This window comes from Dama dama, chromosome 22 (assembly GCF_033118175.1).
Source record: "Dama dama isolate Ldn47 chromosome 22, ASM3311817v1, whole genome shotgun sequence".
Classification (NCBI taxonomy): domain Eukaryota; kingdom Metazoa; phylum Chordata; class Mammalia; order Artiodactyla; family Cervidae; genus Dama; species Dama dama.
The window spans coordinates 38,754,160-38,782,028 of NC_083702.1; the positions used below are offsets into that span (position 1 = coordinate 38,754,160).

Below are 27,869 nucleotides of genomic sequence, written 5' to 3' on the forward strand. Positions count from 1 at the left end.
GCTAATGTAGTAAAATAGGACCCTAATTATTACTGTGGCTTCAGTTGATGCAGCCAATTCATTGATTTATGCCAATGGATTGTAATCAATACCACCTCAATCAGAATACTGAAACTTCTTTTTAAATTATATTATGTTCATTCAGATATCCCCTCTTATTTGAAAATATAAATCCATAAATAGGATGAAGATTGGGACTTTATTTCCTGAAATAGTAATTATCTCCTAAAACAGTAATGCTGTAAATGTATCTTGGTGCTGTTCAACATTGCACAGGTGGTCTGAAAGTATAGTACAATTTAATAATATCCTCTGAGTTTTAAAGTCACAAAAACCAGGGACTTTGCTGTTGATCCAGTGATTAAGAATCTGCCTTCCAATGCAGGGAACTTGGGTTCTACCCCTGGTTGGGGATTAAGATCCCACATGCCATGGGGCGACTAGAGAGCCCAAGTGCAACAGCTAGGGAAGCCCCTCCATTCCACAACCAGAGAAAGCCTGTACACCCTAACAAAGACCTGGCACAGCCAAAGAAAATTTAAAAAATAAAGTCATAAAAACCAAAGGCAACAGAAAATGTTTGCATGGCAGCTTGCATCATCTGTGACCAGCCGCATTGCTAGAAGAGTAGCCACTGAGGTCATCTTCCATGTCTCGCTCTCAAGCAGCCAGAAGTCTTCACAGGCCAAAGTCAGACTCAACAGAACCCCAAATAGATTTCTCATGAATGAAATCTATCACGGCTCAGAAAAAGCCTTGTATAAATTCAGTTGTTAAAAATGAGGATAACTGTATAAATATGGCATAAACTTATCCAAAATTATTCAACCTGTGTCTGTTGTACAATTAGCATGAACTGCAAAAGAAAATTGTGATGCTGGAGAAGACTTTTGAGAGTCCCTTGGATGGGAAGGAGATCAAATTAGTCAATCCTAAAGGAAATCAACCCTGAATATTCACTGGAAGGACTGTTGGTAAAGCTGAATCTCCGATACTTTGACCACCTGATGCAAAAAGCCGACTCATCAGAAAAGACCATGATGCTGGGAAAGATTAAGAGCAGGAGGAGAAGGGGGCAACAGAGTATGAGGTGGTTAGATAGCATCATGGACTCAGTGGACATGAATTTAAGCAAACTCCAGGAGATAGTGGAAGAGAGAGAAGGCTGGCATGCAGCAGTCCATGGGGTTGCAAAGAGTGGGACATGACTTAATGACTCAACAACAACACCACCACAAAGGAAAACATTTGACTATGAAAACAAATATTAGCATGCTTATGATCCATTATGACTGGAGAGCTGTTAAATGTCTTTCAAAAGAATTGAAATGAACTTTGTTGAGAATGTCCCTGAGTTGCTTTATCAATCTTAGATGTCGAAAAAGCATTGAAGAGTGGCCTAACTTTTGAATTATTTTCAGGATTATAGTAACACAATATTAAAAAGGCTGGCCTTACAGTGCAGGAAAATAGTAGCATGGAGACAGATGTGTATTACCCTGCCAGGTCAGTATGTGGATTTAATTCCCTCCGCTAGTTGGCTTCATTAAATTTCCAGGATGTCCTCTGAACATGGTCTTACCTGATGCAAATGAGACATGATTTCTGTAAATACCTGAAATCAGCTTCTTATTACCCAACAGAGAAGCCTGGGGTAAATCTCTAGCAGGAAGAAGCCTTCTGCTAAGGATCAAGGAACAGATGAAAACATTCTTTTGGAGTTAAAAGGGAGAGCAGGATTGTTTGTCTCCACTACTATATTAGTATTAAAACCACATCCTAATTTTCTCTGCTCTTAACCTTTCTAAACGTTTAACCTTACTTCTCTTGCCCTTACTTTTCACATACCAAACCATTACTACAATAAAGTTTTATTTTATCAGAGTAGATTGGAACCAAGATGCTTTCATTAAAATTGTTATTTTCTGAGAAAATGGAAAATACCAATTCAACCTGAGAACTTCTGTGTAGAAGGGAAAATAGAGGCTGTGTTTTATCTGAATAATTGTAATAAAAGCTATATCTGCCAGTACTCTTTCCTTTTCCCTTTATAAATAAATTAGAATATTAAAAAATCAATTAAAATCCAATAAAAAGTACATGAGTTCATGTAATCCTCTTACTAGACAATAACTGCCATTTACATATTAGAATGAGATTATATAAAGATTTTATTTGTTTTACCCATTACAAATTTGCTTAATTTGCTTTTTTTTTCTAATTATCTTTGTGCTTCTAAGACCTCTTGTAAATCTGGTCCAATTAACCAAGTTGTTTTGAACCTGTGCTTATGAGACCTTCTTAAAGGCAGGTAATTTTGCTGGTAATTTGTCAAGGTATATAAAGGCGGGTGAATTTGCTCGGAAAACAGTATCTCTAAGGCAGAAATGGAAATAACCACCATGTTTAAACACGAAGCTGCCTTGGAAGGGAAGAGAGGATGGTGCAAGATATGGATGGCTTACTACCAGTCCTTCACCCAGGAAAAGTTCAAAATACACTCCTTACTGGTCACTGGAACTTTTTCCGGATGTTTATCAAATTAAGAGGAGCAAGAATTATTCTAAGCTGACCTTGAATTGCATGAAATATAGCAGATGGCTGAGTCATATTCTTACAACTAACAACCAGTTTTTGTGAATTAAAATGAAATGTCATTGAAAATAAGAACATTGTTGGTGATGATGATCTTTGATGACTTATATGTTTTAGCTGTTTGAAAAAGTCAAAGAAGTTTGTCCAAACGTGCATGAGAAGATCCGAGCTATTTCTGCAGACCTCAATCAGAATGACTTTGCCATCAGCAAGGAGGACATGCAGGAGCTTCTTTCACACACAAATATCATCTTCCACTGTGCCGCGACCGTGCGCTTTGACGACCACCTCAGGTACAGTCCAAGTCCCCTTTCACGACTTGTATTACACGTGTGTGTGCACACGTATGCGTAAGTTTCTTCATTATTTCTCTTTTAAAAAAAGAGATATTCTCAATGAAAACAAAGGAGTAAATCTTTTCTAGAATCTTACCATCCACAGATAACCATTTAATATTGTGAAGACCATCCATTTCAACTTTTCTTTATGCATCTGTAATAAAATAGACTTATGTTCAATTTCTCCAAAAAACGAAATGATGTTTTTTGCAACCTGTTCAGTTTTATTTTTAGATATCTTTCATTGTCAACTGATAATTTATTATAATTTGTAGTGACTGCATGGCATCCCATTGTACATGTATATAATACACTCAAGTGGTTCTGTACTGAGGGACATTGCTTAGATGTTTCACTGTTATAAACAGCTCTGCAATGAACATCTGTATATATACATTTTTTCCCTTCGGGTAAATTCCCAAAAGTAGAATTATTAGACACATGCCAGATATGTCCAGGTTATGAACAGTTTATATTTTGACATATAATGCTAAGTTGCTTTTCAAAAAGGTGGTATGAATTTACACTGTTCTTGGGCATGGGAGTGCTCATTTCTAACACAGTAGTACCATACTACAATTCTTTAATTCTTTTTATCATTGTCAATATGAAAATAGAAATAGTATTGCATATTTTGGTTTTATTTCTTTGATAATCAGAAAGCTTGAGAATGTTTAAATGCTGATTGACAGTTTATTCTTTTGTGAAATGCCTATTTGTGTTCTTCACCTATTTTTCTCTTGAAACAATCTTTTTTTGTCTGTTTTAAGACTTCTTGGAAGATTTAGCATATCAACTCTTCATCTTTTATAAGGCTCAAAATATTTTAACAGTTTATCATTTGTCCTCAGCTCTGTTTTTATTATTTACAGTTTTTCATAATTTTTTCTAGTATTTAAACTGCTCCATGTTTACATTTAAATCTGACTCATTTAAAATTTACTTACCTCTAAAGAATAATAGGAAAATTCTATAAAAATAAGAGTGATGTGTGTGATATACAGTATTTTTTTACTATTAACAGATGGTTATTTTTTAAACAACATATATTAAATTATTTATTTTCACTTTTTGTTTAAAAGAAAATAGTATATTAAATGCCCATTTCTGAATCCTTTTTTAAAATGTTCCATTGATTAGACTTTCTTTTCCAGTACCACAATATTTTAATGACTACTATTCTTATTTTATTAGGCAAGTATACACGCATTTTTCTCTTTTTAAGGAATTTTCCTGACTATTCTCACCTCTTGATTAAGCTTAGAATAAATCTGCCAAGTTTGTTTAAGGGTTATGAGTTTGATTGAGATTACCTTGACTATGTAGATTGATTTAGAAAAATAGCATGATTTAGACATTGACTTTTCTTACCCAAGAACAATGTATGCTCTATTCAATTTTTCTCTTATGATCCTTAATGAAGCTTCATAATTTTCTTTATATAGAGCCTACTTATTAATTTGATATCTTTTAAATGTTCTTTTTTTGACTATGTGCCATTCTTCCATTGTAGACTCTAATTTTTGTTTCTATACAGGAAAGATAGTGATTTTTTTATATAACTTTTAGAAGTGAACACCTTATTGAACTATTATTGTTCACCCCAGTTTTTTCCAGTTGCTTCTGTTTCTTCTCAGATATACAGTTATATAATCTGATAGTGATTTTGTGGTTGGCTTTGCGGTGATGGTGTTTATTAACTTTATTTTCCTCTCTAATTATAAGGCTGCAACTTCAGAGCAGTGTTAAGCAGTAGTGATTGTGAGCATTTTTCTTGACTCTGACTTTAAAACCAGTGCTCCTTACTTTTCGCCATTAAGCATGACACAGGCTATCAAATTGAAGCATATATATTTTTAAATCATTTTCTTCTTCTGTTAGTGAAATTATAAAAATTGAACTGGAAATGGGTATTGAATGCATTTAAAAATTTTTCTATATATAAATGTACACATGATCACATGTTTTTTTCTTGAGTTAGAGTAATAGGTTTCCTAATTTTGTATGAAACATATTTCTAGAAAAAGAATTACTTCAATGTCATCATATCCATATGTTTATGCAGCTTTGTGTTCTATTAGGTAAAATTTAGGGTTTTGACATCATTTTTTTAACTGAAGTATAGTTGATTTACAATGTGGTTTTAATTTCTGCTGTATAGCAAAGTGATTCAGTTATATATATATATACACACATATATATGTATACATTCTTTTTTATATTCTTTTCTGTTATCGTTTATCATAAGATACTGAATATAGTTCTCTGTGCTATACTTTAGAAACTTGTAATTTATCCATCCTATAAATAATAGTTGGCATCTGCTGATCCCAAACTCCCAATTCATCCCTTCCCCACCTCTCTCCCCCTTGGCAACTTCATCTGTTCTCTATTGACATCAATTTTTATATCTGACCTATACCTTTGCAATAGAAACATATTTCTCATTCTATATTCACCGTTGCTCTCCTCTAGTTTATTTGAATTTTCTAACTTAAGTTAGATGCCTAATTTATGTTTTTCATTCTTTTAATGGCTGCTTAAGAAGTCCCTGTATAAATTCAGAGGATTGTGATTTTCTTTCCTTCCAGTTTATTTAGAATCAGATGACTTCTAAATGCAACATGTACAGTGTCCCATAGGTTTTGGGTTGAATGCTGGAGAGGGTGTGGAGAAAAGGGAACCCTCTTACACTGTTGGTGGGAATGCAAACTAGTACAGCTGCTATGGAAAACAGTGTGGAGATTTCTTAAAAAACTGGAAATAGAACTGCCATATGACCCAGCAATCCCACTTCTGGGCATACACACTGAGGAAACCAGATCTGAAAGAGACACGTGCACCCCAATGTTCATCGCAGCACTGTTTATAATAGCCAGGACATGGAAGCAACCTAGATGCCCATCAGCAGATGAATGGATAAGGAAGCTGTGGTACATATACACCATGGAATATTACTCAGCCATTAAAAAGAATTCATTTGAACCAGTCCTAATGAGATGGATGAAGCTGGAGCCCATTATACAGAGTGAAGTAAGCCAGAAAGATAAAGAACATTACAGCATACTAACACATATATATGGAATTTAGAAAGGTGATAACGGTAACCCTATATGCAAAACAGAAAAAGAGACACAGAAATACAGAACAGACTTTTGAACTTTGTGGGAGAATGTGAGGGTGGGATATTTCAAAAGAACAGCATGTATACTATCTATGGTGAAACAGATCACCAGCCCAGGTGGGATGCATGAGACAAGTGCTCCGGCCTGGTGCACTGGGAGGACCCAGAGGAATCGGGTGGAGAGGGAGGTGGGAGGGGGGATCGGGATTGGGAATACATGTAAATCCATGGCTGATTCATATCAATGTATGACAAAACCCACTGGAAAAAAAATAATAATAATAATAAAAATAAATTAAAAAGAAAAAAAAAAGAATACAAAAAAAATAAATAAATAAATGCAACATGTATCACAGGATTTATATGCACAAAAGACATCATCAACATATAACATATTCCAAGTATCATGTAACTGTGTGGCCATGACCCATACTTTTCTTCCTGGTCCTTCGATGCAGCCACAAAAATCAGATGGATATGCCAGTTACGGCAGTAGGTGCAGCTCCAGCAAAATGTGATGTGACTTGCCTCACTCTATTTCCTTCTGCCTAACCTTCTCCAGACATGCTGTGCAGCTTAACGTCACTGCCACCCAGCAGCTTTTGCTCATGGCCAGTCAGATGCCAAAGCTGGAAGCCTTCATACACATTTCTACTGCCTTTTCAAACTGTAACCTGAAGCACATTGATGAAGTCATCTATCCATGTCCTGTAGAGCCAAAAAAAATCATTGACTCCATGGAGTAAGTTGGGTTACATGGGGGGTGGGGGTGAAGGGAGATGGACTGTCATTCATTTGTAAGGTAACACATTGAGATACCCTGGGAGCAGCATGCTTTGAAAAGGTGCCAGCTTCAGCTCTCTGTCCTTGCTGTTCTCTGTCCCCAGTGTGGAGTAGAGTGCTTCTTGATGGAGGAGAATAGGGATAGGATAGCTGTATTAGGTTGCTTAAAATTCCATGAGGTACTTGAGAATACTTTACATGGAGGTGGTTTCTCACTTCTTAGTGAATTAAGCTTTGCTACTAGATTTATTTTTTTCAAGGGAAGTATCGGGGCTTCCCAGGTGATGCTAATACAGGAGACACAAGAGGTGTGGATTTATTTGATCCCTGGGTCAGGAAGATCCCCTGGAGGAGGGCATGGCAATCCACTCCAGTATTCTTGCTTGGAGAATCTCATGGACAGAGGAGCCTGGTGGGCTACAGTGCATAGGATTGCAAAGAGTCAGACACAACTAAAGCGACTTAGCATGCACGCAAGGGAAGTTAGCATACATAGTATATAAATGTCCAGAAGAAAGGTTTTGTCATTAAACTGGCAAAGGTTCTGCAACTTACTAGCTCTGTGACCTTGAGCAAATCTTTGGCCTCTTTGAACCTTAGTTTCTTCATGTGTGAGATGAGGCTAATAATAGTGCCTGTCTTTTTAGCTGTGATGATAATGTGAGTTATACAAAGCAGTTACTACAGTGCTTAATAGCAGTTAATCAAAAAGTTCATAAAGAAGAACTAATAGGGAAGAGAAATTTCTTCCAAATCTGGCGGAAAGTGTAGGTTTCTTGATCTGTTCAGCTGAGAGACACTTCCCTTATGATCCTATTATGCAGGAGGGACAGAAGTCTAGCATTTTTCTCTTTGGCCAACTAACAGAAACTAATTTCTTTTTAGGACATCACCCTGATCTCAAAATAAGTATGTTTTTCTGTTCTGCCTCTTCATTCTTCTGTTCCATTTACCAAATTTGCCTTATTTTGTTTGCTTTTTAAAAGACTCTGCATAAAACATATTATAGCAGAGGAAATATACTCTCACAGTGGATTTGTCAGATTTTAATTTTTTATAATACTGTATTTCTATTTTAGATATACTGTTTAGCTTTAGCTAAATCAAGAGTTTATTCCCTTCAGGGCAAACATTTTTATCTCATACAGCTCTGAGAACAGATATTTTTACCTGTCATTTTAAAATAACCAGGACAAAAGAAAAATGAAAGTCATTTAAAGGAGACGGAGGTTGGTTAAATAAATGATGATTTGCTTAACTGGTGCAAAGGAACCTTTCAGAGTCCAGAACTTCTCGGGATAGTTGGAGAAAAGACACTATGATGCCAAAGTCGGTGCAGGAAAGTTGAGGTCTAAAGCCTTGGCGTGTTTTCAGGATGGAAATGATTTGTATGCTGTTTAGCCATCCTCTTACAGCTTTGTCTTTTGGTAAATGTGGTGTATATGGATGTGATAAGCCCATGAAATAGGAAATGGCAGCCCACTCCAGTATTCTTGCCTGGAAAATTCCATGAACAGAGGAGCCTGGCAGGCTACTTACTGTCCATAGGATTGCAAAAGAGTCAGACACAACTGAGAAAATGAGCACACATACACAGAAGCCCAGGAAAGGAGCAGACTTCCCCCCGTCCTTTGATTCTTCTGAGAGGCCACCAGAGAAAAAGGTAGGAAATGGAGATTCAGTTCACCCAAAGATTTCATACCACTTTCTCCCTCCCAAACTGTGTCCAGATGCTCAAACCCTCCCACACCCCATTTCAAAGAATAAACTCACCTCCCAGAGGAAGAGTTGATTTGTCAACAGGCATTCTCCACTTCCCAGCATATGTAAACTGGTAAAGGCAGGTATCTGCTACATGATTGATGATCAAACTGTAATGGACATTAGTACAAAATTTATATCTGTCTGTCATGTACTGATCTCCAAGGAGAACAATTATTTTAAAACATACATATATGTAGCCAAACAGAACTGGGAGAAAAATTATATTTTGTCTCGACAAAATACATTTCAATGCAGTTAAGGAACTAAATTGCCCTTTTTTTAAAACAAAGAGAACATCGTTACCACAATTTATTTAAATTTTTATACTCAGAACCACCTGTCCAGCACCATCCCTCTCAGCCTTACATTTGTGCCACAGTCACACAAAGTACTCACTCTTTCTCTCTCTCATGCGTCTCTGCCTTGGCTTAGGTTGTTCTGTCTCTAGAGGCTACTTCTACCTCTGCTTCCTCTGGTAAGTTCTTATCCAGACATCAAAGCTTTCCTCTGGGAGCACATGGACTCAGGTGGCCATTCCCATGCTCCCAGAGTGCCCTGTGCTCATCCTCATCATGACATTTAGCACAGATCATTCTAAATGTCTGATTATTTGTCTATATCTCCAGTGGCCAATGAGATTCTCAAAGGAGGAGACTGTCTCTTGTTCCTTCTTGTTCTTCAATGCCAGCACATAATAGGGACTCAAATATTCCCTAAATGAATGAAAAGTTTTTGATGGAACTGGATGATCATTGTTCATACCACTCTGGCTAAGATGTGTTGTTGCTTGTTTGTTTAGACAAAGGAGGAATAGACAGAATTCCATAGCAAGCTGGTATTTGAGAGTGTGAAGTCTTACATATAAAATACATATATGCCCTCATCTTATCTGTGTTTTGGATTGCTCTTTTTTTCTTCTTGAACTTGGAATAAAACCTATGTGTTAAGTTTGGAATAATGCTTTGAATAAATCCCAGCAGCCCCTGGCCAACTAGACCATTGTTCATGACTGTTTCAACAATTCCTATGTCAGATAGAATTTTCTGAAGTTTTAAAATGACAGCATTAAAATTATCCTGAATAAATACTACTGCACCTAAATCCAGGTTTAGTTGCTCTGTTCTAAGAAAATATTTTTCTCTGATTTCTTCTTTATTTTGTAATTGGCCCATGGTTAAAACAAAATTGCCCTTGGAAATTCTTATTAACAGTAACCCTATGGGGTCTAGCCACTGTCATTGTTCTTAGTACTGCAGTAGTCCTCATTTTTTACAAAAAAGGAACCAAGAGTTAAACAGCAAGAAAATGTTGAAGCTTTGTGATCAAATAAAATCTCTGATAAAAGAGTAATGAATGCATTAATTTTAGATGGGGGAGAGGGGGAATCCTTTTACAATGTATGTATGAATGCTATGTTGCTTCAGTCGTGTTCAATTCTTTGTGACCCCGTGGACTGTACAGGCTCCTCTGCCCATGGAATTTTCCAGGCAAGAATGGTCAGAGAAGGCAATGGCACCCCACTCCAGTACTCTTGCCTGGAAAATCCCATGGACGGAAGAGCCTGGTAGGCTGCAATCCATGGGGTCGCGAAGAGTCAGACACGACTGAGCAACTTCACTTTGACTTTTCACTTTCATGCATTGGAGAAGGAAATGGCAACCCATTCCAGTGTTCTTGCCTGGAGAATCCCAGGGACGGCGGAGCCTGGGGGGCTGCAGCCTATGAGGTCGCACAGAGTCGGACACGACTGAAGCGACTTAGCAGCAGCAGCAGTACTGGAGTGGGTTGCCATTTCCTGCTCCAGGGGATCTTTGCCACCCAGGGATTGAACCCTCATCTCCTGCAGCTCCTGTATTGCAGGTGGATTCTATATCACCAAGCCACCGGGGAAGTATATGTGTACCAAATCATCACAAGATGCGCTGTCTTAAAATTTTGTTCATCATACCTTAGTAAAGCTGAAAGAAAAGACAATCACCCATAAAACAGTAAAATGAACCTTTGTTTTTCCAGAGAAGCAATTTAATGGGAATTACAGTTCTGGGAAATAAAAGAGGGTTTGCACTTTTTTGCCAGGAACTTCCCCAATTGTGCAGGCTGAAGAGATCCTGCTTGGCATTGTTAACAAAGGGAATGGAACTGTGAACCAAACCTGACACTTCTCATTCCTGCCCTATACTTCTGTCCTCAGCCCACCACATGTTCTGTCCATCTCACAGCCCAGCCCCTCCCTTCCTTCAGCCCATCTCTGAAAATCCAGAATTACCTTTGTCCCTAACCATTCCCAAAATATAAATTTTGATTATCTTATTATGGAAACTTTAGTATACACATATTTTCATAATAAATTAGGACTTGATGCTTTTAATTGGCATTTCGTGTTCAGCAACTGATTATTTGTGCACTTGTTTTCTGCCCCTCATTCCAACACAGACGTTTTATGATGTAATGATGTCACCATTCTTATAATTTCTGCCTTTATATTTCCAGCCTCTACATAGTTGGTAATATTTACATTTAGAAACTCATGTGTGTAAATGGATCAGGGATGACCAATAAACTCCAGTCTTCCAGAATAACAGCTTAAGTGGAATGTTTATTTTTTAAAATGCTCATAGCTGACCAACAAGGACAGAAGTTTGGGGCTTATGCTTCCCATACTTTTTAGGCCAAGGTTAATCCTCTTAGTGGGACTGTGTAGAAGAAAAAAGCTTTTACATCTGTATAAAACCTGAAATAACTAGAGTTAGGAACCAGAAAAATGGATCCATAATTACTTAGTGCTTTATTTAGCATGCTTAAACCAATCTAGTAAATATGCAGTAAGAAGGGAAGGATTCTATGAATCATCATTGAGCAATTACTTGGAACAAAGACACTTTCACAGACATTTAATTCCTTAACATAATATTGTAGGGTTGATACTATTATGGCTAATGTACTAACAAAGGAACACAGGCTCAGAAAGGTCAAGTAACTCTTCACAAGTCTCTCAGCTAGTAAGTTGCAGAGACACAAAGGTTTTCCATGGCCACGTGATTATGGTCTTTCTAGTATATGCACATACTTGGCCATGTGATTAAATGGTGCTTTCTTAAGATAGGGACTGTACTTTCAAGGAGCCCACAGTCAAATGCAAATAGAACATAGCAGAATTACCTCAGAGGTGTGGTGGAGGAAATGGGATGTAGTAGGCTTGCTGGTGCTAAAGGACTCTAAAGACAGATGTGGGAGATAGAACTGGAAGAATATGTACAGTGGGGGCAGGTCAGATAGGGCACACACTGGGCAGAGCTAGTGAAGGAGGAAAACCTAGGGCTTGCCTGGAACAGAGCTGCAAGTCCATTTTGGCATCACATAGGTTATGTGTAGGCAAGCTGTTAGAGGTTAAGCTGGAAAAATAGAATGGAGCCACACTGTGGGCATTTTGAGTACCATGTAGAGGGTTATGTTTAATTCTACAGACAGATCTGTTGAGGGAGGACTCTGTGTGTGTGTGTGTGTGTGTGTGTGTGTGTGTGTGCGCGCGTGCATGATTTTGGCCATTTGTTTCATTTTGTTTTAATCAAAAAAAGACTTTGATGAAAGTGAGCTTTAGGAACATGATGGTTATGGAGCCAAAGGGGATACATTAGCATGGGGAGTCTCCAGAGGCATGGAGATCCATTACCTGAAATGGAATGGTGAAGGGGACTAGAGCTTTCTGAATGGCAATACATGTAGTAAACCGCTATGTGTTTGTGGAAAGAAAAACCAATAGGGCATGGCTACTGCTTTGCCTATGGGCTTGCATACACCTTTTTTTTGTTTGTTTTCATTCGGTTGCTAAGCCCTGTCTAACTCTTTGTGACCCCGTGGACTGCAGCCCGCCAGGCTCCTCTGTCCATGGGATTTCCCAGGCAGGAATACAGGAGTGGGTTGCCATTACCTCCTCTAGGGTATCTTCCCAACCCAGGGATCAAATCCACATCTCCTGCATTTGCAGCCATATTCTTTACCACTGAGCCACATGGGAAACCCCTGTTTATCTATTCTAGGGGAAAGGAAAAAGCTAATTTTAGCATTTGTGCTTTTATTGTCAGGATTGTATAGCATTAGGATGGCATCTAAGCAGCTGACAAAAAAAAAAAAAAAAACTGGAAATTTTGTGTACTTTTAATAGCACCAGACTTCAACATGAATCAGAGCAGGGTTAAATTGTTCTTAAATAAGCTGAATAATTTCCATGGTGTCAGGTCACTGGAACCAGAATATGTGCTCAATAAAAGTCTATAGGGTAATACAGAGGCCAAGTCATCACAAGCATTATGCTCAGATATACCCTTCTCTCCAAGAAAAGGTTCAAATTTACTTTGAAGTCAGTTAAATTTACTCTGAAGTCACCGCCCAGTTGAAGTCGGCCAACCTTTAGCCTTTCAGCTTCCCAGCACTTTTCACCACTGCCACCGGATACCTTAACTTCCAGTTTTTCTTCATTTCCTCAAAGACACCCCCTCTCTAACTTTCCCACAGTCTCCCCACAACCACACCTCCTTCTGAGTTCACCCAGTCCCCCTACCATTGTCCCTCTCAGCTTCCCAAACTTTGGACAGAACTGGCCAATCATGACTGTCCTATGAAAGAGCACACATTTAGCTGGTTCCTGGAGAGAGTAAGGTGACTGGACATGGAGATTAAAAAAATATAATCCTTGCACTCCTAGACTCATTGTAAAGTGGGGAAACAGACATGAGCAAGAACTTTTGTGTTCAGTTGCTCAGTCATGTCCAACTCTTTGTGACCCCATGGAATGTACAGTTTCCTCTGTGCATGGAATTTTCGAGGCAAGAATACTGGAGTGGGTTGCCATTTTCTTCTCCAGGGAACCTTCCCCACCCAGGAATTGAATCTTCGTTTCTTGCTTTGGCAGGTGGACTCTACCCTGGGAAGCCCAAGCAAGAACATATAGCATGATAATTGTAATCAAGGGACAAACATATTCCAGGTCAGAGAAAAGACAGCAAAGGTTACCTTGAGGCAGGATGTCCAGTACTTACTCTCCAGAAAGCTTTTCCTGATACACTACTAGGCTGGCCCTGTTTGCTGCATAAGAAAATTGAGGAAAAAAAGATAGTAATATTTAGAGGAAATCGTCTTTGGGGAGTGTGTGTGTGTGTGTGTGTGTGTGTGTGTGTGTGACTTTTTGCTTCTTTTACAGCGATTTAAGTAGAAGTTTAGAATTTGGAGCCCATGAGTTGAGACATCTCCTTGAGTATCCTGAAGTGCTTTGACTTAGTTTCAGAAATGTGCTTTGGTTTATATGGTGTCCTTTTTTCATGCTAATTTATTTACTAGTTTAAAGACAAGCAACAGCTCCAAATCAAATTTTGATACAGGAGAACAGGAACCAATTTTAGGTCCTAAAAAGGGCATCACTTAACCAATGAATGTTACATTAATCGCTTTGAATCCAAGAAATGGCAGGATGAGATATGATCTGTTTGGCTGTATTAGAAAAGATATTTTAAAACCAACTGTGAGCTTTCTATATACATGCTTCTTGGCAGTTTTACTAAATAGGTGTTGGATGTGTTAGCTCATTTTGTTTAATCAAATAGTTATAAGTGTAGTTGTGAATGTTCCTGTTTGTCCTCATAACCTGAAAATTTAGAACACATGCAATTATTGCTATTTTTCACAAGTGCCAGAGGAGGAAATGAGAAAATGATACAGTAGAATGTGGCGGAGCTACAAATAGTAAAGGCAGACCATCTACAGAGCACTGCAACTTCTTTTGCTTTGTGTTCTTAGAAACCTAGAAACCAGTATTTTCTAAGATGAGCTAACTCACCGAACTTGGAGAGGCCTCCAGGTGTTACTTTCTTCATGCCCACCAACAGCAGTGGCAACACATGGTACCAGCCACGGGACATACAATCCGAGGGTATTGCTGGCTTCTGATGCTTTCTTAAACTTGTTTTCTTCACAGCTTTGTTAAAACTGGGCTGTATTTCTTCAGACCTAGTTTTTGTAACCTGTATGCTTTTGTAAGTGAAAAGAAAAATGGTCTTAGGTCAGTTAATCCACTGCTGACCCACAAATAAGATGAGGTAAAGGTAACATTATTAGAAAGACAGAGAGGTGCCTAGATTATCCCTCACTCTCTCCCAACACTCAGTGACCACATGATTGAAATAACTTCTGTTTTTCTAAGTATTTGGAGTTGTTTTTAATGCTCAGACCTTCTCAACCTTTCTCTTTTCAGTACAAACCAGAAGGCATTTGATAGCTAGAAGATATTCAGCACTAATAGCCACAAAGCAAGGAAAATTAGACCATAACAGACAGTATTAACATTCCTCTCCAATATGGAAATTGAGAGTTGTATTTCTGAATGTCTTGGTGTTAAGCACTTCTTAAATACTCAGTAATTTGTTGTGAGAGGAAAACGAGAACCTCTAATAAGATTTTTCTGCAATCAAAATAGTATGATTGTGTTGGGTCCAATAAAATGGGAATAAATGTACCAAACACATTAATTATAAAGTCACACTGACATGTCACCTAATTTTTAAAAACTATTATATCCAAAGATTTACCAAATAGATCTACCAGCTAAGAGAAACATTCAATATTTAATCAATAATAATTTCATTGCTCTCTTAGAGAAAAGCAGGTAGACTCTGGGATTATCAAAATGGTTTTAACATCTTTTTTAAAAAAAATTAGATTGTTGCCATGGTAACTCAGTTATTCATGATACAGATCTTCTTGAAGGTAGAAGTATTCAATAGTCATTATATTAAAGTTGCTTCATTGTGCTATTCTCACCCCACTTGACAGACTATTAATAGTTATTAGAGCACTTTAGAACTCATTGGAAATCTCTGGAAATGATTACCAAGTTATTAGCATAGACTCTAAACAGATCTTCAAAATACAGTGCCTGGATTTGCTAAAACAGATTGTAAATTCTGATAAATGTAGTTGCCTTTCTTTGTTAAGGTGTTAAGTAGAATTTAAAACAAAAATCAAAGCTGAAGCTTTCAAGATTAGTGCCAAGGTTCTAAGTGGACAATAATGAATGAGAGGGGCTGCCACTGACACCTCGGATGACAGCCTCTCAAGTCCATGACCAGGGCAGCCAGCCCACTGTTGGACACCCAACTGGCACTCACAATGCATTCATTGAATGTACCTTGATAGGTACATTCCCTCTGAGAGGCTATAATTGAAAATAGAGATTAGCTCTATCTAATCAAGTAGCAGGGAGCTTCCCAGGTGACGCTAGTGGTAAAGAACCCACCTGTCAATGCAGGAGACAGGAGACACAGGTTCCATCCCTGGGTCGGGAAGATCCCCTGGAGGAGGGCATGGCAACCCAGTCCAGTATTCTTATCTGGAGAATCCCATGGACCGAGGAGCCTAGTGTGCTGCAGTCCATGGGGTCGCAAAGAGTTGAACATGGCTGAAGTGACTTAGCATGTGCACACATGCACACACACACACACACACACACACACACACAATCAAGTAGCAGACTGCATAACAATTGGATAAATCTATTGAGACAGAAGGCCGTAGGATTCAACTAGTAATGTTGGGCTAAGCAGTGGGGAGCAAAGATCTCATCCATCTTGCATCATTTGGATAGGTTCACACTCAAGCCTTGGTATCCTTTCACAGTTCCCAATTTCAGAACTCAAGTTAGAACGGGGAAGTTCTGTTTGTTGGTGTCTCAGTTTCTCTTTGGTATGTTGTCTAACACATGCTGACAACGTTCTTTTGCACTCTGACTACCTTCAGGTGGTTAGACGATGCTATCATTGATGAGATCACACCCAAACTGATCGGAGATCAGCCTAACACGTACACCTATACCAAGGCCTTGGGAGAGGTGGTGGTGCAGCAGGAAGGTGGCGACCTCAACATTGCCATCGTACGGCCCTCCATCATGGGAGCAACCTGGCAGGAGCCCTTCCCAGTAAGCCCACTTGCCTGGATTCCACGCTTTGCTTCTGAACCAGCATCCCTCCTGTCCAATTACTCTCTGATGTCTTTTTTTTTTCCAGTATATATAGCTGAGTACAGCAAATGTGAGGACCAAAGTGCACGTTTGGTTCAGGATCTACTCACCACCGGGCTCCTCTGATGTTACACTGACTGTCCTAGAGTTGGGTGGAGTCTTCAGTTAGTTTCTCATTAACTAGAGTCTCAAAATTCCCATGGGAAATAGCTTTATTTCTTGACTTCTCCACAATAGTTTAAATATACCAGAATATTCCTGCTGGCCAAATTGATAATGTTAACAAATTGCCAGGGTAAATAGGAATTGCAAAGTTCAGAGAAAGTCCTCAGTTTAGGAATAATGATTTTTATTTGTGTATACGTCTATATCTTTTTGAGAGTACTTTGAATTATAGCATCTTTTTTGAAGCAATTCTGTAAAGCTTTTGCACCAGATAAATCCAAGCTCCATTACTTATTGACATGCAGCCTTTTACATATGAGTTGTCTCATATGTAAAACTGGGCTAACCACACCCATTGTGGAGGGTTGATGAGAGGAGGCAGTGTAGTGGTATGTCTACTGCAGTGCCTGGTCCCTAGTAAAAGGCTCAACTAATAATCCCTTCAAGTTCTCTCTCCTCTCCCATCTTATACATTTTGACTTTCAAAGATAAACAGACATAATGAGGTCAACTGACTTGCTTTGGGCTTAGGAGACAATCTCATAAAGACATTTTTCTCTAACTGCTCCTAAAGATAATATTTTCTCTACCATCTACAGCGAGCTAATACAAGTTGATCTTGAGACAGAATGAATGAAAGATGCTATGACTCTTACAACTGTCAAGTAAGAGCCAATTTTCTGCAAACTATGTTTGAAATGTTCCCCTGAGAAGTTAAAATCAGGCCCAGGTGAGAAAAATGAATTGATTAGCAGATTATGATATTAAGATGAGATCCAATTTAACTCCTAAGATGTCATAGACAGCTTGCAACTATTCTTGATTCCTGCTATGAAATAAATGCCAGCAGAATTTTAATTCTTCCACAAACCAAGTGCAGAAAATATCCAGTGCTTTCTCATTGATCTCTGTTTGTAATTTTGGAAATAGTGGACTAGATAATTTATCAGCTGGAGTCTGTGTTCTTGTTTGAAGTTTAAGACTAGACTGCAGATATTCCAAAAGTACTGTGATTTTCTGACATGTGGAACCAACTAGAGATCTTTTCCCTTTTCTCTTTTCAGGGTTGGGTTGATAACATAAATGGACCTAGTGGGCTCATTATTGCGGTATGTATAACGGTGTGGAAATAATTACTTCAAATGTAGTGGAGGGACAGTAACAAAATGCTAGTATTGGCTTAGCTTTACTGATGCAAAACCATAAGCGTTCCTTTACTCACTACAATTGATGCAAATTATTTCAGTTTTGCTGTTTGAAAAATAGAGGCAGAATGAAGTTACTTTAATTATCTGTCAATATCATTATCAGGAAAATAGAAGTACTGTGATATCATCAATTGCCACTTAGGAGTTTTATTTTTGGATAGAATTTTGAGCCTCTAATACCATGCTTGTATGTCCCCTTAGTTAACACAAGATGGGAGTATTTCCTTCTTTTTGCTCTTTAACCATAGCTAGAATTAGGGATGTGATAAAACTCATATCCCCAAAGATTATTAAATTTATATGCATTTGGATAGAAAGTATATAAATGCATAAATACATCAACATCTATTTCTCAATATATCTAAGAACAAGGACTACCAATTGGAGCAAGTTTTTCAAATATAAAAATTGATGACTATAGGAAACACTTTTCAACACTAATTCTCTCATAGACAAGGAGAAACATCAACCATTCCTCATTCCTCTGGGTCAGCAGCCCTTTGTGTGCATCTCCCCTCAGTGGAGACTGATCCTGTGAGCTGCTGAGCTTTCTGGTTCACACTAAAGCATTTTAGGCTGAGAACTACAACTCCTCATTTGGACATTGAAATGGACTTCACCTCTTTAAACGAGTTTAAATTTTGTTAGGGATCTCATGTTTCAGACTGTGCCTCTATTCTTCACAGAACTAGATCCAACATGAACTATAATGCACATGAAAGACAGTGAATTATGACTACTTGTCAAAGACAGTGACAATGAACTTCTTTCCAATTTCTTTCTCTTTCTGTTCCCTACCTGCCTTCAACTCTTGAGGCTTAGTTGGAAGTGAGTGTTCAGTAACTTAGAACATAGCTATTTTAACATGATCCCAGGGTGAGTTTTATTACACTGTGAGCGAATCTGCACATGCATTCAGATTTTCTAAAATTTTCCAAATTGATTTCCCACATTCCGAAGGACAGGAGGAAGGCATGGCAACCCACTCCAGTAATTTTGCCTGGAGGAATCCCATGGACAGAGGAGCCTGGTGGGTTGCAAAGAGTCAGACTTGACTAAGACGACTTAGCAGGCACTCTTGTCCAAAGGAAGGTTAATCAGTTACAAGAAGACAGAAATTAGGAATATAAGAAAGTGCTGACAACTGCAAATTGATGTTGGAAACTTGCAGGGTGTAAATAATCAATTACTTCAAAAAGTCAATAAATTGGCTCCTTTATTTATTGACATGGCATTTATTAACATGAACAATTCCCAATTCTTGCATCTATATAGCATCAGTGATCTGTGAGGTAAACAAAGATACTGAACAAAAAGTAAATAACGGTGGCCTTTTCCACAAGTAATAAAAAGTTTTTGTTAAGTAGTGGAATTTTATCAGTTTGAAAAGGTGTTTCTTAAACTTCTAGTGCCTAACTGGGATGACCCAGAGGGATGGGATGGGGAGGGAGGTGGGAGGGGGGTTCAGGATGGGGAATACGTGTAAACCCATGGCTGATTCATATCAATGTATGGCAAAAACCACTACAATATTGTAAAGTAATTAGCCTCAACTAAAATAAATAAATAAAAAAAAAACAAGACCAAAAAACTTCTAGTACCTATTACTTCTTGTAAACTAGTAGACTTTAGCAAAAAAAAAATGACATCATTTAAGAAATGGTAAGTTAAATTAATGGGAAATTTGGGAAAACTTAATTCTTAGAATATCTTATGAATTAATTTTTAAGATATTAAATCTTATTCTTGGTTTTGTTTTTTTTTTTTTTTTACTCTTGGTGTTTATCAATTAACTAAATACATTAAACTCCTCACAAGTTTGAGGAATTTCACTCTGAAGAGGAACCCGAGGATCACTGGTGGTTCTTGGAGATGTTGGCATTTGAACTTGGCTGGGGAGGTTGGATGGCCTGAGAGCAGTCAGTCTTGGCACATTAACTTAGCAAGCAGTGAATCAGTGTTAGTTATTATTACTACCAGCATTGATACTCTCTCTCTGATATATACTTTAGCCCCAGCTGTCACTTAGCACCTGGTTCAATAATTTATGTCCTTTTTCCTGTGCAGGCTGGGAAAGGGTTTCTTCGGTCCGTAAGAGCGACTCCGATGGCGGTGGCGGATTTGATTCCAGCAGACACAGTGGTCAATCTGACGTTGGCTGTAGGATGGTACACGGCAGTTCACAGGTGTGGAGTGGATACTTAAACTGGCTTTCAAAGATTTGGTGAGGAGGAGGGTAGCTATGTTGGGCACCTATTCAAAATATATGAATTTTCCTGAAGAAGACCCCAAATGTGAGAGGGTATCTGTTTGGATATTTCACAGAGTTCCAATTATGTCATAATATAGGCATTAAGTTGTTTTATAAATACCAGTTAGTACTTGGTTGACCATAAAATAATAAATTCTTCAAATCATTTAACCATGAAATTCTCAATAATTGAAAAGCCTTTCTTTCTATTCAGCAACCTAAAATACAGCTTCCTTTTTTAAGGCAAAGAAGATAAAAGTAGATGAAATGAGAGCATATTTTTCTTCACCTCTCAGTTCCTAATAAAAGTCAAAAGTTCAGATCACCATGTGTGTGTGAGAGAGGTATTTTCTAGTACAAAGAAAAATAATAGGTTGTTTGTATATTTAGCTTTGTTAGTAAACAAAATTTTTATTAATTATTTGAAGTTAGACATTTAGATGTTGTTCAATCCAACAGCGCTTTATTGGATTTAGGAAAAAATATAGCCCATATTTTTGCCCAGTAAAGATGTCAAGAAGTTAGAAATACAATTTGCTTTGTCATCATCATGCTGCCTCCATTTGCTCCATAAATATGTCAGCCTATTGGGATTTTTGTTCCTCATACACATGTACACACGCACACTTGCACTTTTCCTAGTTTTCCATTTTGTTTTTAGCCCAAAGAAAGAACAAAAGATGAAAGTGTTGCAGACAGTGCCTCGTGTGTCAGGTGGTGCTTAGTCGCTCAGTCGTGCCCAACTCTTTGTGATGCCATGGACTGTAGCCCGCCAGGCTTCTCTGTCCATGGGGATTCTCCAGGCAAGAAAACTAGAGTGGGTTGCCATGCCCTTCTCCAGGGGATCTTCCCAACCCAGGGATCGAACCCTGGTCTCCCACATTGGAGGCGTATTCTTTACCATCTGAGCCACCTAAGAGTGCCTTAGTCATGGGAATTGTTGAAAGGAAAAAAAAAAAAAAAAACTTGTTTAAGTGTTATTTTCCCTTATCTTTCTTTCATTAATTCTCCATTTTCTTGTATTTCCCTAACTCTTGTTTTTCAGACCTAAGTCGACATTGGTCTACCACTGTACATCTGGCAACCTCAATCCCTGTAACTGGGGCAAAATGGGTAAGTGCCTGTAGCGGGGTACCTAAGGAACCATTAGAGGATGCTCATTCACAATTAGTGTTTGCCACAGGGAAAAACAATGTGTGTCATGGAGCTTTGAGTCTAATGGGGGAAAAGACAAAACATAGGTAAAGCCAGAAAAATAATTGCAAATTGTAAAGGTGTAGAGTTAATTAGAATGCACTGTGGTATCTCAAAGAAAGGGACCAGTGAAACAGCGGCATGATTGTGAGCAATAAGGGGTCCATTGGCTGTAGAGATTTAAAAAAGAAAGTCAAGCCAAAGTCAGTAATTATAAGCAATATCAGGGATAAAATACTTCTCCTGAGCCACTGTGCTCATGCACACAGCCCTCACCCCCTTGGACATATCACTGAGAATGTGCCATGATTAATGGCCAAGTAGATTTAGAAAAGTCCAATGATACTAATTGGTGTCATTGAGTCAGTGATACTCTTTATTAATTTAGACAGTCAGCCATAGTGTAACCTTGAAAGTAGCCTGTTGGATTGAATTAGAATTAATCCTGCATGTGATAGAAAATTAGCTAACCAATCTTGTGCTCTGCTTCTGGTTTTCTTATGAATATCTGAAACTTTTAGATCATCTAATTGTTGTTTAGCTACTAGATGTTGAAAAAAATTAAATGTGCTTAATTTGTTAGAATCTTTTTTCCAATTCAGGGCATCCCACTGTGCTATTCTATTTGCAAAGTTATTATTTCAGTAAAAGTAAAATGAAATTATCTATTACCATCATATCCAGTTATTTAGATCATATAGCTAAATAATTCTGGAAATATTTGGAAATAAAAATAAATCTCCTCTATCTCAGTAACAGAATTAAGGTATCATTCATAAAAAGAGGCATTAGTAGAAGCAACCAAGACACTTAAATTCTAAATCAAAAGATGCTACATGTAAATTCCATACCTGGGATTCAAAATAATCTTCTTCCTTGCTGAAAATTCCTACTGTCTATTTTATGAACATACACAATGTAACAGTTGAAAATGATCTTAAAAATAATCTAGTGCTTACTTCTTTTCATCATGGTATGTATAAAACTCTCATTCTGCTTTTTCTCTCTTTTCCTTGCTTTTAAATTGAAGTATACTTATTTACAAGGTTGTGTTAATTTCATGTATACAGCAAAGTGAATCAGATAGATAGGTATTGTTCTGCTCTTAAAAATAAACTTTGACAGAAATTTCTGAATCAGTGAAAGTCAGACAATCAAATCATTGCATCTTGTTTCATGTTACATAGCCATTTATTAACTTTTTTCTTTATATATATATATATATATTATTCAACTATAGCTGACTTACAGTGTTTCCGGTACACAGCAAGGTGATTCAATTATACATAAACACAGATATTATTTTTTAAATTATTTTCCATTATATTTATTACAAGATATTGACTATAGTTTCCTGTGCTATACAGTAGACCTTTGTTGCTTTTTGCATATCTAATTTTTTTAAATTAGAAATCTAGCTTTCTATTTGCCACTTACTAACTTTAACACTCAACAAGAAAGATGAAATTTAGAGGAAAGCCTTTCATTCACAAAACCATTACAAATTTTGTATTTTTGAAATTAAACTATGGTACAATAAAAATTAAATTCTTAAAAAAAATAGTACAGTGTTCCCACTTTATTTTACACACAAAGCCCAGAGACAGTAAATGATTTATTCATTTCACATGGGGAGCGGGAGCCTGACATAGAAGTAGATGATGGGTATGAATGCGTAAGGATCACCCCCCTAGGGATTCCTAAAGTCAACATGAATCCCTCTGGGAGGAAAAGACCCAGAATCAGATGTTTCTGGATAATCTTTTCTGTATGGGGTATATATTTTTCATACAGATTTCCAGGTAGTATCTTTTACAGAGGAGAGTAATCATATTATCATAATAATTGATAAGTTCACCATAACTGAGTAGTGAACTTAGGCAACTTTCAAAATTCTACATAAATAAAATCAAAACTGAGTTCAAAAAAATGAATGCCTTTTGAAAAGAAGTATTTGATTTACAGATGTACATTAAAAGCTTTAAACCAGGTTTTATGTAAGTAATGATATACTTTTTAAGATTATTATTTAAGAAAACTCTGGAGACAAGAGTAAAACAATTGAGTCTGACATATTGCCAGAGTAGTAGAAATACCAAAGAAGTAAAAGACTGGTATTTAAAGTGAACCAATATGAAGGAATCCTAATTTTATAGTCTCACTTTTACGTAAATCTTTATAAAAGTTTAAGTAAAATGTTAAGAAACTTTCCTGATTGTTCTGCAAGTAATGATCCACCCAAAGAAATAACACCCCCAGGTTCCATCTTGGGCTTTCTGAATAGACTAGATAACCTTGAAATTGAATTGAAATTTTAGTATTGACTAAAACTATTTTCCCAAGAAGTTGTTTTAGTGTAAAGGTTTCAAGAGAAGGATTCAGTTCTTAACCAATTTACATTGTTTAAATTTGCAGATGACCACTTGTCTGGTGTAAAAATCTTAGTATTATTCTTGACTCTACACAGCAAATCCTTACTATTTATTGTTTTGACCCATTGCAAATGCCATCTACCATAATGGGTGGCACTTGCAATGCTCCTGGACTTAGCACTTAATCTCCCCCACCCACTCCCCCACCTCCAGGATTCCAAGTCTTGGCAACCTTTGAAAAAATCCCATTTGAGAGAGCTTTCAGGAGACCCAAAGCTGACTTCACAACCAACAACATCTCAACCCATTACTGGAATGCTGTCAGTCACCGGGCCCCTGCCATCATCTATGACTTCTATCTTCGTCTCACAGGAAGGAAGCCCAGGTGAGAAACGGAGACAATAGCTCTAGGAGTGTCTCTGCATGAAAGTTAAGGATTCCAGTCCTTCACCTTCCCACCACCTACGGATCAAAGTGACAACTGAGTCATGGTTATGATTATATCTCTAAGGGAGTTAATTATATCTCTATATAGTTATGATTTTATCTCTATAGAAGGAGTCAAAGCAGTCATAGTGGGAGCCCCAAGGGAACCCTACCTTAATGTTAAGGAACTTGCTTGATGAATTCAGCAGGTAATCATTCACCTAAAAAGAAAAGCAACTGAGATTCTGTATCTGGGAGTTTGTAAATTGTTGGATCCAATCCCTGGGTCAAGAATTTCCCTTGGAGGAGGGTATGGCAACCCACTCCGGTATTCTTGCCTGGAGAATCCTGTGGGCAGGAGAGCTTGGGCTACAATCCATAGGATCCCAAAGAGTCAGACGTGACTCAATGATTTAGCAGGACAGTTAATCTTACAATGTACTACAATGCTAACAGCCTCACATACACACAAGGGGTGATGCATGACGAGCTCTTTTTAATTCTCACAACAACCCAAGGAGGGTGTTCTCATCCCAGCTTTACAGATGAGGAAATGGAAGTTAGAGGAAGAATATTAAGTAGTCTCAGAGGAAGAGACAGAGGAAAGATCTGGAGAAACCTGAACTGGACTTACTGCCACCTGGAGAAGAGTGAAGAGAGTGGAGGGAGCAAAGTAGAGTGTCAGGGTCGATGCTGGGTGACTTAGGGCATGTCCCTTTCTACTCTGGTCTCACTTGAATAATGCTTTGTGTGTCTGAGGAGTCATCATTATCAAGATTACCAAAGGCAATTCCTGCCGTCAGAAGCATGTTAGCCTCTTTTAAAGGAGAAATTCTCTCTCAGTGTGTTTATCTCCATTCTTAGTAAAGCAAATGAGTGATGCTTAGGCAATGTAGAGTTTATCCACATTTTCAGAGATCTTACTTAGAGTTCATAACTCACTGTCAGTTTCTTCTTGAGTAAGGTGGAAAGGGGGACACTATGTTTGTGGGAAAATATTTGTATAAGGGGCTTATTAAATAAAGATGGGAAAAGAAGGGAAACCAAACACTGCTGGCAGAAACACTGAAGCCTTTAAAATATATCAGAGTTGGAAGGAGACCTGGATGAAGAGCAAAGTTCAGTAAGTAGAGAAGAAAAACACAGGAGGAACAAGCCCAGTAAAAATCTTTATGTATTTTGTTTGTAAGAAATTAAATTGTAATATTCATGGGAAATGGTTATTCATTTGGTGATAAGAATCTTAAGAATAATCTTTATGGCAGACAGTGCTAGAATCCTTCTGGACTCTTTCCTTCCCCAAGTGTGTTTTTGTGTAATCACTTATGCATTTACAACCATATGTATGGTTTTGCTTTGAGGTAAGGTGTGTCTCTGTGTATGTTTAAATCAATTGTACATACTTTCTTTTTCACTTGTATTCCATGAATATCCAAGTCTGCTAGTACTGTCTTTTTCACCCCCATTACAAATAATGGGACAACAAGTATCAGTGCGCATGCATCTTTATAAAATGTGCCTTTAGGTCTGTAGAGGATGCTGAGGGGTAGGCTTGCTAAATTGGACGGTACATTCAACATGGATATAATAACTACTACCAGGTTGCCTTAAAGGAAGCCTCTGTCAATTTATACATTATCACAACAGCAAGTGAAAGTATAAATCTTCTTTCTCACTCTCATTTATACTTTGCAAAAATCAATATTTTGAACTGTTAAGCTAATGACAAGAAATAGCATCTCTGTCACTTTGATTTGCATTTTCCTTGATTGATGGAGGGACTGGGCTTTCATTTGTTTATTGGACATTCATGTTTTCTCTGTTATGAGTTGCCTGCTTCTATTTAGCACCTATTTTTTAATTTTGGTTTTATTGAAATATAATTTATTTACAATGTTCAGATGTACAGCAGTGATTCATATATATATATATGCACATATATATATATATATATATTCAGGCCCTTATTGCTTATTTCATATATAGTAATGTGTATCTGTTAATAACAGATTCTAAGTTTATCCCTCCCCCACTTTCCCCTTTGGGAACCATAAGTTTGGTTTCTATGTGATCCTGTTTCTGTTTTGCAATAGATTCATGCATATCATTCTTTTTAGATTCTACATATAAGTTATATCATATGATATTTGTCTTTCTCTGTCTTAATTACTTCACTTAGTATGATAATCTCTGTGTCCATTCATGTTGCTACAACAGCATTATTTCATTCTTTTTATGGCTAATAATATTTCTATTTTTCTATTGGATTGTACTTACTAATTTATGGAAGCTATGTATATGTATATATGTGTAAATATATAGTTTTTAAAGGAGGAATTCTCTCTCAGTGTGTTTATTTAGGGGCTTCTCTTGTGGTTCAGGGTAAAGAATCCACCTGCCAATGCAGCAGATGCGGGTTCAGTCCCTGAGTCAGGAAGTCTCCTGGGGAAGGGAATGGCAACCCACTCCAGTATTCTTGCCTGGGAAATCCCATGGACAGAGAAGCCTAGCAGGCTACAGCCCACCGGGTCATAAGAGTCGGACATGATGTAGCAACTAATCAACAACAATATTTCTATTTTTCTGTTGGGTTGTACTTATTACGGAAGTGGTGTGTGTGTGTATATATGTGTAAATATATAATTAATGTGTTTTCTTGAAGTCAGTTTCTTATCCTGTAGCTCTGATTATGAAGCTTTCTTTAATACAAGGGAAACTACATATAATGCAGGTCTTAAGAGCATGGAGTTTGGTCAGACTTATAGACTTAAATCCTGGCCTTCACCAATTTATCCACATGAGCCCTAAATTACTTTACCTTTCTAAATACTAACTTATTAAAAAGAGATTGTAATCATACCTATTTTACAGGAGTTTACATTAGAGTGCATAGAATATAGTAATCACTATTATTACAAAAAAAATTTTATATGATAAAATGAATCATCTTTCCTTTATAGCTTTTGTGTTGTATGCATTAATAAGATCTTCACCACATGAGAATAATAAGTATTCTTTCTTTCTAAAAAAATACTATTTTGCTGATACAGTCCTATACATACAATGATACACCATTGTATACATTGTATAATCACTTGCACAATGATTATTTTTTAAAAATAAAACTATTGAAATCATACCAATTACTTCAGAGTTGTAAAATGAATAAAGATTGTCAATTTGTTTGGACTGCTGTAACAGAATAGCATAGACTACATGGTTTATAAACAATAGAAATTTATTTCTCATAGAACTGGAGACTAGAAAGCCTAAAATCAAGGTGCTGGTGGATCCAGCATCTGCTGAGGGCCCACTTCCTGGTTTCTGACAGCCATGTTCTCTGTGTCCTCACAATCTGGCAGGGCCAAGGGAGCTTTCTGGGGTCCCTTTTATAAGGCCTTTCCACATCTGCCAAAGTCTCCTTCTCCAATACTACAACATTAGGAGGAATAGGTTTCAACATGTGAATTGTGGGGGAATATAAATATTCAGTCTATAGCCAAGATGTTAGATAACAATAGCAAATGGAATCCTATTATGATGCTTGAATTAGGGAATAGTGATTCTATAGCCTTGCTTAAGAATTTCCTATAATACAATGAGAGAAGTACCTCATGAGTCATTAGGGATATGGACATGAGGAT

At 37.4% G+C, this 27,869-nt stretch overlaps 1 protein-coding gene across 1 annotated transcript in view; it reads left to right on the plus strand.

Annotated features, from left to right (window-relative positions):
* FAR2 (fatty acyl-CoA reductase 2) overlaps positions 1 to 27,869 on the plus strand; it is a 183,458-nt gene that overhangs the window by 144,933 nt on the left and 10,656 nt on the right. The window contains exons 3-9 of the mRNA XM_061125201.1: positions 2,713 to 2,888; positions 6,620 to 6,799; positions 16,390 to 16,567; positions 17,839 to 17,883; positions 20,050 to 20,168; positions 21,279 to 21,346; positions 24,013 to 24,184. Coding sequence (XP_060981184.1) covers positions 2,713 to 2,888; positions 6,620 to 6,799; positions 16,390 to 16,567; positions 17,839 to 17,883; positions 20,050 to 20,168; positions 21,279 to 21,346; positions 24,013 to 24,184 — 938 coding nt within the window. The remainder of the gene's footprint in view (positions 1 to 2,712; positions 2,889 to 6,619; positions 6,800 to 16,389; positions 16,568 to 17,838; positions 17,884 to 20,049; positions 20,169 to 21,278; positions 21,347 to 24,012; positions 24,185 to 27,869) is intronic.